Here is a 12,473-nt window from a genome sequence, read left to right as displayed (position 1 = left end):
AGGGCAGGTGCCCTGTAGCAACACTGCTCTGGTCCAGCCAACGAGATTTCAAAGCTAGGGAACTGAATCAGTTATTGACATTCCAAACCAAAGTTTCTTCCTCCCAGGGATGCAAAAAAACTCCAGAATCCCAAAATGCCTATTTTCCCATCAAAAACTGCCAAGCATATGAAGAAGCACACACAGAAACAATACTATTTTAAAAAATAGTCATTGGAAACTTATCAAAAGCTAACAAAGACGGCTGGAGAGATGGCTCAGAAGTTAAGAGCATTGGCTGTTCTTCCAAAGGTCCTGAGTTCAATTCCCAGCAACCACATGGTGGCTCATAAACATCTATAATGAGATCTGATGCCCTCTTATGGTGAGTAGGTGTACATGCAGGCAGAATCTTTTTTTTTTTTTTTTTTTTTTTTTTTTTTTAAGAGCTAACAAAGATGTCAGAATTCACAGGCAAAGATATTAGAAGTGCTCTTGTCTTACTTAGGGCTTCTAATTGCTATGGTATACAACATCATGACCAAAGTAACCTGGGGAAAAAGGGGTTCATTTCAGTTGTAGTCCATTGTCATAAAGAGAAATCAGGAGAGTAATTCAAGGCAGAAACAATGCAAGTGGGACTAACAAGATGACACAGTGACTAAGGGCATCTGCTACCACCTGACAAAGGCCATATGGTGGAAGGAAAGAACGTACTCCCGCAGGTTGGTCTCTGACTTGCACACAAACTGAGAGGCATGTGTGCACTCACATACAGGAAAAATCAACTCCACAAAAGCCCCAAATCTTTGAATATTAGTATATTTTAAAAGTAACACCAGGGACTGGAGAGATGGCTCAGTGGCTTAGAGCATTTTTTTGCTCTTCCAAAGGACCCAGGTTCATTCCCTATCCCCCCAACACACAAGACGGTTCACAACCATAGTTGACTCCAGTTCTAGAAGATACATAGAAAGACATGCAGACAAAACATTCATACATATTAAAAGAATTGATATTTTCTTTAAAATTTCAGAAAATATATACTTACCCTCTCCCAAAAGAAAGACTAGTCACTGACTCTAAACACAGAAGTTTTTAACATAAACTAAGTTTTCATAAATTTTCAAATATTTTAAGACTATTTTACAGTCTTAATAATTAACCAAGACCAACAAATAAACCAAGAAAAAAAAGTACAATACCTAATTTTGTCTTAAGGGTCTTTACTTTCTCAAGCTCTTTCTCCAGTTCCATTATGTTGTATTCCACTGATGACGACAGCCCTATCAAAGCAAAAGTATTTTTAAGTGTAGCAGTGAAAGCCTTAATGCTAGAGAACAGGCCGACCACAGGTTAAAATACAAATCATTCTGAACTCACTGATGGCTGGGAAGAACGAATGCTGCTTGGAGTCATGTAACAGCACACTATTAGAACAGTGATTCTCAACCTGTGGGTCACAAACCCTCTCAGGGTTTAAATGGCTTTTTCATATGGGTTGCATATCAGATATCTCATGTATCAGATATTTACATTATGATTCATAACTAGCGAAATTAGTTACGAAGTAGGAATGAAAATAATTTTCTGGTTGAAGGTCACATGAGGAACTGTATTAAAGGGTCACAGGATTAGGGAAGTTGAGAATCACTGGTTTAGAGGACCCAAGCTCTTGATGACCGAAGACATTTCTTAGGAAAATGTCCTTCCTTCTCTACATATTAATCTTTTTTCATGTGCTTACCAGAGCCAGTACAATCAGTGAAGATATTCTAATCTCCAGTGTGCCTCCCTTAGACGACAAGTATCACCAGAGTGACTGCTGCTTCCACAGCTTTCTTCACTTTCATATTTAACTCTTTCTTTCATGAGTTTTCTCACTCATGCAAATCCTTATACAAATGTCAAACCCGACATATCAGTTGACTGTTTGCTGTTGCCTGTCAATAGCTATTTCCTAACAACGAGTGTGCATGCCACAATCTGGATGTACCTCAACTTCCCTCAGCGGCACTGCACTTGTCAATATTCTAGCAAACATTAACGCAGGCAGTTCATTTGCTTCTATTATTTCTGTGAGACAGACTTCCAAACCTCAGAATGGTGGCCCATTACAGATTTAAGAGCTTTGTAAAGTTTCCATTGCCCAAATGTTTTTATGTACTATAATAATTCAAATTATTGTAATGGTTTTAAGTGCTATCAATAGCTCTTGAAAATTCCCATTTATATATCATTAGCACTGGATGTGGCCAAATATTGAGTTTTTGCCAAAGTAATGGGCTACTTAAACGCACGCACATTTTCCTGCATGCAACACACCTCATGTTTCTCGTGTGGCTTTCCTCTATTTCTACTTTCTGCTTGTTTCTCCAATGGTCTGTGTATAGTATCTTCCTATTCTTTCTGCTTGATATACTTAAAATCTGAAACAAATAAATTGAAATCCCCAGATAGAAATGTCCCAGATTAGGCTTCCTCCATTATTAAGGGATTATTTTCATTGTGAATGTGTATTTAGCTGCTGAGGGTCTCCCTTATTATATCTCCAAGATTGTTATTTTTTTTCTTATACAACATATATTTTATCATTTCATTATAACCATATTCTTAAATGTTCTACAATTTAAAGTATGTTTTGAGAAGTTTTAAGTTTTACTTCCTTTTTTTTTTATTTGCTACGAATATGTGTGTGTTTCACTGTAATCATTACCTAGCTAAATCTTATTTGAAGTTTAATCTCTATCAGTTAAGAATTCATTGAGATACAAAGGGAATAATCTGTAATTAATAAAAATAAGAATAAAATATTATAAATTAAAAAAAAAAGAATTCATTGGTGATAAACAAATGAACTTGACTCCCTAGTTTAAAAAGCAAAGCAATTCACAGGATAGGCCAACAGGAAACCTTCCAGTAAAGGTTAGCCCTGGATGCATGTATATACAAGGAAACAACGTACACCCAGTAGGTTATATATACATTTGTGAATATGTCTGTTTACATGTAACAATAATAATTTAAAAGATCATGAGTTTGGGAGGATGGAGGAATTGGAGATATAAAAGGCCAGTAGATGAAATGCTCATGTATGAAATTCTCAAAAATAAATAATTCTGTCACAGAAGTTTGGGGAACAGAGAAGGCCCTGAATGAATGAAGTCTTGAGTGACTGTGTGTTGCTCATATAGGCACAGCCATGTCAAGGACGGCAAAGCTTCAGACCCATGGGAAAACAAATGGCAAGGCCATTCTTCCTGGTCCAAGTGCAAAAGTTTATTGTGAGTGCAGAAACTGTCCACCATAGCTTTCTCTCCCAAGATTATTTACAACCTGAAGACTGCTCCCCTGCAGAGACAGCTCCTACTCAGATTAACTAAACCTGCCTCCTTGTTCAACTATATACAATAACTTTCACCTCCCTACTCAACTTAATGTAATAAACATACAGGGGTTTTGGTTTACATTGGTTTCCCCATCAGAGAGGCCAGTCCAGCCAAATCCAACTTCTTTCTGTGATGTCTGTCTTTTCTTCATTGAAACTTAGAAATTAAAAAAAAAAAAAAGGCCAGAATGACAAGTAAAGTAAAAAAGGTAATAATGTTAGAAACCCCTTCAGCAGTCAGGTCTATCCCTGGAGCCTTGATGAACCCAGAACAGCAGGAAGAAGTCAACCCAATCACCTGGACCTTTACATCACGACTCCAGAATAAAAGCTTGGGAGTACTTCCTGTTTGAGTTAGGAAAGGGGAGAAAAAAAGGAAAATTGCAAAGCTTGGGCTTTATCAGAGAAATGGCAAGCACAGCCTGGAACAAGATGATATCCTAAGTAGCCCTCCCTTATTCATTCTGTCTTCTGCCACCAATTTATCCTAATTACATTCAGTAAAATGCAGTACCTGCATTCAGAATAACACAGTGCATCAGCTTTTCCACACTGTTACTTTTCAGTGAATTTTAAGTCTTACCCTTATCAGAATGAAGTGTGCACAAAGCTCAGAGTCAAACATTTACGTGGACTTGCCTCAATGCCTGCGTCTTCCTAAGGTCATCTCATCACGAGGTGTTTCCTGACTCTTCACACTTCATGGTAGCCAGGAAGGAGGGGGAACCACAGACAGGATGTCCTTCAAGGACAAGCTTCCAGCTTCTTGCAGCTAAGATTCACCTTCTAATACAGTGGTTCTCAACCTGTGGGCTGCGACCCTTTTGTAGGGGTCAAACGACCCTTTCACAGGAGTAACCTAACTCCATCACAAAACATATTTACATTGTAATTGATAACAGTAGCAAAATCAGTTATGAAGTAGCAATGGAAATAATGCTATGGGTGTGGGGGTCACCCCAACAGCAGGGACTGTATTAAAGGGCGGCAGCGTTGGGAAGGTTGAGAACCAGGGTGCAAAAAAAGCACTGTAAGCATTAAGCCTGTGGCTGCGGCACTGCTCTTGAGAAGGCTGCAGCAATTCTGTCCTCCCAGGGATGTCTGCTTGTCAGTGCCACTGTAGACTGTGCAGGATCTTTGTTGCCAGCGTTCTAGCTGTGAATACATACAGGCGAGGATTTTCAAAACCAAAATTCACACATCGTATCACAGCAGTTTCTTGATCCTGTCATTTTCTTTCACCATATCTTCTCTCTTAGCCATGTCTGCAAAGTGTGTTAGCTAGAGGCTAGTTCTACTGGAAAGGTCTTCAATGTTTCTTCTTCTTATGCTTTACTTTACTCTCGTCATTCTGGCTTAGTTTCTTGTTTCTAAGTTTCATGATCCCTTTCTGTCAAACTGGATGTCCCAGGTGATGGAGCTTTGGCTTTTCTCATGAAAGTGGCCCTCTTGTCCATTTGAGGGTATGAGGGGGTTCACCTTGAGCCATTCTTCCTCCATGTACCCCACATCTGCATATACATATCTGCTTGTGTTCACATGGGAGGCTTTCCTCAGTCACCGGAGTCTTGATTTGTTTACTTGTGTTTTAAAAATAAAGCCATTAGAAATACATGCTGATTTGATCCCAAACCTCCAGAGCGTCTTGACAAGAATTTTGCTTATAATATTCCAATGATTCTCTGTTGCTAGAGCTGTAGAGTCTTCTGCCAAGGCTGGGCAGGTTCCTAACAAAAATCTTCCTTATCTCCTTGTCAAAATAAAGTTCAACTGTGCAAGTGAAGGACGGGGCCTACGTATTTTGTCTGTAAGCACTCCCATCCTGCCAGGCCAGAGGCCCTCTGTTTATTCAGAAAGTAATCTTTACTCTTCTATGAAGATGGACAAAAGGCAAGTGCCTGGTACCTTGGATGGAAGCAATGAATGTGGAGATTAAGCCACTTCACGACTGTTTTCAATAGGACCTCCCTTTCTTAGTTCATGCTGCCTCATCTGGTGGTGCCACTTTGTGACTTTGGGAAACTCTAAAGTATGAATCAAGCATAGATAATTTAGGAATGGGCTCCTTTTATTCTGTTAAACTGGCTAATTCCAACATTTTCCTATTGACTAAATTACAAATTCTTACTGTGGTTTTCTCCTTGGAACTTTCTGACCTTAGGTTTATGTTTCTTTGAACCTCACTTTTCTATCCCAAGGAATGGCATGTACCTATCAGGATGTTTTCCACAAGTCACAAAAATCAAAGTAACTTAAAAATAAGGAAATAGTTTCACATAATTAGAAGTCAGGAGACAGAGCAAGCTTCCATGTGGTTTTCCAGCAGCTCAACAGTGACATCAAGGGACTAAACTGTGCCTCCCACGTGCTAGACTGTGTGAGGCCTGGGGCTTTTCCCTCTAAGGAGGGCAACTATGTGGACTGTTTACTATACTTTTCCTTTATTTCTTCTTTTCCTTCTTTTTTTCCCAGCTACATAGATTTTTGTTGATTCTTCCCCCAGATTCACTGGGTACTGCAGTGCTTACCATTTGTAATTCTCCTACTGAGACAGATTTTTCACTGTATAAACAACCTTAGTCTATAGCCTGCTTTTCTGTATAGCGTTCTGTGTCAAGATGAAACTCTTACAACCATGTCAGCTAACCATTTCCTCACTGCTTCTCACCCCCTTCCTCCAAATCCTCATCTTGCCAAAATATTATTTTAAGACTAAAGCTACATTTTCCCTTCAGCATAGAAGTTACAATACTGTCTGCCATAAATTCAGTTCTTAATGAAAGAGATGAGAAATGAATACATGAATACTGTTTTTAGCCCTACTAAATACATAACATCTTAGGGAATGTGTGTGTAACTCTTCACAACTGCATATGACATTTAGTGACTTGTAACAAGTTGCAGCTGATAAGTTTGAGACTGAAATCTTTCTATAAAATATATTTTATTAAAAATAATTTTTCACACAATATATTCTGATCATAATTTCCTCTGCCCCTCCCAGATCCTCCCCAACTCCCTCATCCTCCCAACTCTACACTTTCTTTCCTTTCCTTTTCTTTCTCTTTAAAAAACAAACAAGCAAACAAAAAACAGAATTATTTCTAAAGAATAAACACAAGAAACACATACCAACACATAAAACAAAATATTGGAAACCATAATATACAAACAAAAAAACAGTAAGACAAAAATGCCCAAAGCAATATGAGACAAAAAAATACCATTGAGTTGTTTTGTTTGTTGGCCATCTACTGCTGAGTATGGGGACTACCTACGCTTAAGTATAGGTAAGATATCCAATGAGACTCCACTGGAGAAAACCAATTTTTTTTTTTTTTTGCAAGTAGTTTGTCAATTGGAGATAGCTTCTTGGTCAGGGATGGAAGCTCAAGTCTACTTCTGTCCTCTCGGTGCTGGGACCTCGTCTGGCTTGAACCTGTGCAGGCCCTGTGCACGCTGTAAAGTCTCTGTGAGTTCGTATGTGCATCAGTCCTGCTGTGTCTAGAAGGCACTGTTTCCTTGGAGTCATCCATCTCCTCTGGCTCTTACGATCTTTCCATCTCCTCTTCTGCATAGTTTCCTGGTCTTTTGCTTCCAATTTTTTTGTTGTTGTTGTTTTATGGTTTTGGTTTATATGTGTGTTTCTTGTATTTATTCTTTTAAAATATTCTGGATTGTTTTTGTTTGCCTGTTTGTGTTCTAAAGAGAGAAAATGAAAGTAGAAAGCAGGAAGGGTTTAATAAAGATGTCCCATTTAGAACTGAGTATTCCAAAATCTCTCACTCTCTGCACACTGTTTAGTTGTGGGTTTCTATAGTGGGTTTCTGAGCAAGATATTGGGTACAGCAAAAATAGAGAGAGAGAGAGAGAGAGATAGACAGACAGATGGAAGGATGTGTATGTGTGTGTGTGTGTGTGTGTGTGTGTGTGTGTGCTTATATATATATATATATATATATATATATATATATATATATATATATATACACATATTTTATTGCTATGTTCTTTTGGCAGGACAATAGTATTTGGTTTTCCCCTAGGCCCAAGGCCTATCTACTCTCAGGCTCTTGGCTACCCCAGCATTGTCATGCATAGGTAGGTTCCAGCTCCTGGAGTGGCTTTGAATCCAATCAGAGAGTGGTTGGTTACTCCCCCAATGTTTGTGCCACTACTGCAGCAGCATATGGTGCAGACAGGTTACACTGCTGCCAATCATACAGCTTATAGCTGGGCTGGCGGTTACCTTTCTGGTAACATGCAGAGTACCTTCTAGCACCATGTACACTAGTCCGTAGGAATAAGACTCTACTTAGGCACCTGTTCAACTTCTCTGTTGAACTATCTTTTGTAAACAATTTTTCACATCATTTCTGGAAATCAGAATTTGTGTTTGTTTTTGTTTTTGTTTGAGACAGGGTTTCCTCTGTGTAGCCATGGCTATCCTGGACTCACTTTGTAGATCAGACTGGCCTCAAACTCATAGAGATCCACCTGCCTCTGCCTCCCTTCCTCAAATCATTCCCACTTATGCTTCTATTGTCTTTTCTGTTCTTTGGCCATTCTCCTTCAGCTTTACACTGAGCCTGCCAGATATCCTGTATGCCTATGTTATATGAAGACCTTTAATCTAATCATATCTGCAAATCATGTCTGACACATTCAAGTGTTCTGAGGATTAGGATTGGGCATCTTTGGGTAAGCATTATTTTTATTTGCTTTTAAAAAAAAACAGATTTGTTTTAGACAGTTTTGTTTTCAGTTTAGTACATCTCCTTGGCCCATCTTGTTACTTTTGGAGGTTAAGTACAAATTCTTATTTCTCCAATTAACTATTAAGTAAGTCTCACTTGCTAAGAAATCCTCTTCTTCACTGGCCCTAAACAAGTACCCCTGCTTCTGTTTTCTGTCTTCACTGTTGTTTTCCTTTACATCTACTTAGGTCAGATGGTCCTCAAATAGCTGGAAGTTCACCAACTCTTGGTCTTGGGGACTAAAGAGCAAATAGCCAAAAGACTGAATCAGAAGAAAGGCGTCTAACCTGACTAGTAGAGACAAACAGTAATCATTCTCAAGCAAAGATGCAAAGGAGTATTGGACCACACTTCACTGTGGAAATTCAAAGGCCTTCTTTTCTAAGGCCCTAGGAAAGTCACAGATCCTAAGTCTCCCACTGTCCCCCTCTCATTTCCACCATCACTAGAAACAGAGATCCAGTGTCACCTGTTGGCTAAAAGTTCTATGCCATCTCCAGGGTGCCCTGACTTTATTAATTTATTCATTAATATTCAACTTATGGTTTTACAAGAGTAGACCTAGATATAGCACAGAGATACTCAGGCATTGTGACCCAAAACTACTACAGTTTGACTAGAAATTTAGTTTGGGGGTTCTGGCAACCAAAACAAAAAGGAAGCAACTAGGTTTCAAAGTTAGTGGGCATCTGCAAAGGAAAGAAGAAAAGACCTGCAGAGGACAGCACAACACTGTAAATATGTCAAGCATCATTAAATCAAAGTACAAAATATTTAAGAGTGATATTTTACTTCCAGTAACCAACTGGAAGCTTGGAGAACACTTGATAAATACTCTGAGCTTTGAAAGAGAATGGCTGCCAGGGCAACGTTTTGCAGCCTACCGTATGGTGTATCTACAAGGATCAATACAAATATCCAGAACACTGAGTGCATGCTTCCGCAAGGAAAAATAGCTGAAGTGATATTTTTAAATTCTATTTTATGTCTATGGGCATTTTCCCTGCATGTATGTCTATGTACCACATGCATGTAGTACCCGCAGAGGCCAGAAGAGGGTATCAGACTCCCTGTAAGTGGAGTTATAGTGGTTGTAAGCTGTTGTGTGGGTACTAGGAATTAAACCCAGATCCTCTAGTAGAGCAACCCAGTGAGCCATTTCTCCAATACCCTTAAGTCACATTTCTGAAATATGCTTTTAATTTTGGTGTCCCAACTCCAGATACACAAGAGGTGATTGGTAAGTACTACCTATCACATAAAAATCAAGAACACATTACTACTGATCTCAGAAAAGTCACCTGAAATGACAGTTTTCCAGGACATTTCCTTCCTTCATTACATGCTAATATATTAATATCCAAGAAAAAAGCAAGAATCTTTGGGAGACAGAATCTTTCATGATAAAAGACCAAAAGGCAGCAATAGCTAGTATAAGGTAGTTAAGACACATGGCAAACAAACACTGGACTATTATGTAAATTAAGTTGTACCAAAAATGAAAATTTCCTAGGAACTATATTATCATTATTTTATTTCAAAACAAACCTAAAATGTTCAGTTTCAGCATTGTCTAGTCAATAAGTCAAACTGTAGACAAAAACCTGTTAGGACAAGTCTACAAAATAAAAAGGGATTCTCCAAGAAAACCACAAAGCAGCTCATTTAAGGTCAATTTAACGGTATTATTCTGTTTTTCTTCCAGCCCTGACATAAGATTTCACTACCTCAAAGGAAATTGTAAGAGTATCTATTTGCATTCCCCCCAGGTGATTGGCAGTTCAACACCAATTAGTTCAAAATTACACTGTTACTAGCATGCAATAAAAACAACACCTTTCATCTTCCTTACACAGGTAAGAATACCTTCAGAGCCAATAACTTTGATCAAATGAGTATTTTTGATCCTGTCCCACCCATGTCTTTGGATTCAGGAAAACTAATAGCTGAAGGCATTCTTCCCAGCTTTATTCTTAAGCTGAAAAACTAGTGTGGTACTGAAAATATTTTGCTCCCAAGATAACAGAATTTCCCAAACTCCAGCAATTCTTCTTCAATAACTGAGCTATCCTTATACTTTTTCCAAAGGATAAGATAGTCTCAATACATGATAGCATCAATTGTTCAAAGGCAGATATTATTTAATTTAACATATACAGTGCATTAAATATTAAATACAAATTTCAGCGTAAGCATGTACACAATTCAAATAGCTTCATGCAATAAAATTATTTCCACAAACAATTCTGTACCTTAAATAACTTAGAATACTAAAATTAGTATTCTGTGAATATTATTCAGAAGTAGCCATCTCCAGTATAAACAGATTCTCTTTATATTTATTTTTTAATTTAGCATATAAACAAAAAGGGGTAGATTAGAAAGTTTGATCCAAGTAAGTATTAATTTTTAAGTGCTTACAACTTTAAATTTGACCAGCAATCCCACCTCCAAGAATGAAAGGTTTTTCAAGTTCTGATAATTATTTCAAGTAACAGAAAAGTGATTATTCAAGTCCAAGGCTCCTTTTGGTTCACAAAGCAAAGGAACTGTCCCTAGCGACAAAACACCGTGCTCCACAGACGTAATGAATGAGGCACCTGAAAGCTGAAGGAAGCCTCATGTCCAACTCTCCAGTGGATCTGTTTGTGTATGAACACTGAGGCTGTCTGCAGAGAAGATGGACAGGCAGGCACAGGAACATGCACACACACTACATTTCTATGTTATTAATATCACAGCCTCTTTTGGCTTCTAGTGTCACCTGACTATGACTATGAACATGGTTTTATAAGACTTCTGATACCCAATACAACTGTGGGTATGCAAAAATACTTTCATTATTAATACCAACAACTGTACACAAGGGCAAAAATATCAAAACAACCAGCTTTAGGAATATTATATTATGTTAAGTACAATCAAAATAATGGTTTGGCCCTTTTCTCTTTCAGATACAAGTACTTTAGAGACAGTAATGAATACACATAGCTTACTGTAGTACTCTACAATTGGTGTTTATATCCCTATTCAAAGAGGTATTCTTTATTCAGAGACTGTGTGTAGGTATGTGTGCATGTTTGCGTGTGTATACACCCACCACACACACACAACAGTATTCTATATAAATATGAATCAAGTGTTCTTAGTATGTGGAATGGTTCTGATTGTTCAGATTCTGTGACCACAACAGCTGGGAAAACACCTCACTTCCACCACACACAGTTCTTTAAATGATCACTGCCAGAACTTAGAAGAAATTCCCTAGGAGAAAGCCAAAAGGAAAGCTTTTGTGTTGGCCATATGAATGATATCAGATAAGCAACAACCTAACTGGACATGGCCTTGCAGATAACACAGGATCATGCCTGAGAGAAGGCACCATGGCAAAACAACCACAGATTCATCATGAGCTTCAATATCATCACAGAACCCTGAAACTCAACTTTGAAGTAACAAGAACCAAATACTGACGGTGACACACAGGCTGGCTGAGAGGTCATAATCCCGGAAGACCCTGCAAAAACACACACGTCTTATTTTCAGTCCCTTTACTTTTCAGTGTCCAAAAGTATTAAATCCTATAAAAACCTGCTACCTTTTCTGTGCTCTAAGAATAAGGAGTCAGTCTAAGCTTCAATGAGAAGATTAGATTCCATAGGCTGGAGACAGCTTAGTGGCAGAGTGCTCGCCTGGCATGCACAAGGAAAGCAAAGTGTTCAAGCTCCAGCACTAAGAAAAAAAATCAGAATAAAGCAAGGAAGAGATTGCTACCCCCTTCCAAAAATGATATACAAATTTTTATCATGGAGATGAAAATAGTACCTAACATAATTGAATTATAGTTCAAAGACTATAATATTTTAAAATAAATTACCTTTAAAAAAAAACCTGTGAAGGTTTTGAACTCAAACAACAAAAATAATTTCTATTCATTACAGAACTTCTAAAGTTATCCAGTACACCCATGGGCTATACACACAAAAAAGCTAATTATTTCAATTAATGCTGCTGCATTACTTCAACATTTAAGTATGTTAATGATCTATGTATCCTCTTCACACTGGGAAGAAATTATAAAAGATTTTCTACCCAATTACTGTAATGGGGTCCTCTTCTGCAGGGGTCCTGGAGGTAAACAGTTCTGATTGCTCAGATTTTGTAGGTACAACAGCAGGGAAACCACCTCATTTCCACCTTCCTTCAGCCTTTTACTGTGGCTCAATGTCTTAAACATGGTCACTGAGATTCTGTTTTCCCACTAAATTTCATTTTCCCTGCCTGCCTTCTTAATGCTCTGCCGTGGTGGTGGTGGTGGTGGTGGTGGTGGTGGTGGTGGTGGTGGTGGT

The 12,473-nt window shown here is 38.3% G+C and overlaps 1 protein-coding gene across 2 annotated transcripts in view; it reads right to left on the bottom strand.

The window, feature by feature from the left end:
• Lmbr1 (limb development membrane protein 1) overlaps positions 1-12,473 on the bottom strand; it is a 125,008-nt gene that overhangs the window by 30,619 nt on the left and 81,916 nt on the right. For both annotated transcript variants that reach the window (XM_055612725.1, XM_055612726.1), the window contains one exon: positions 1,185-1,265. In XM_055612725.1, coding sequence (XP_055468700.1) covers positions 1,185-1,265 — 81 coding nt within the window. The remainder of the gene's footprint in view (positions 1-1,184; positions 1,266-12,473) is intronic.

This window comes from Psammomys obesus, unplaced genomic scaffold, assembly GCF_907164565.1.
Source record: "Psammomys obesus unplaced genomic scaffold, mPsaObe1.curated_primary_1811, whole genome shotgun sequence".
Classification (NCBI taxonomy): Eukaryota; Metazoa; Chordata; class Mammalia; order Rodentia; family Muridae; genus Psammomys; species Psammomys obesus.
Note: the sequence above shows the minus strand (reverse complement) of the source record. Positions and strands in the feature narration are given on the sequence as shown.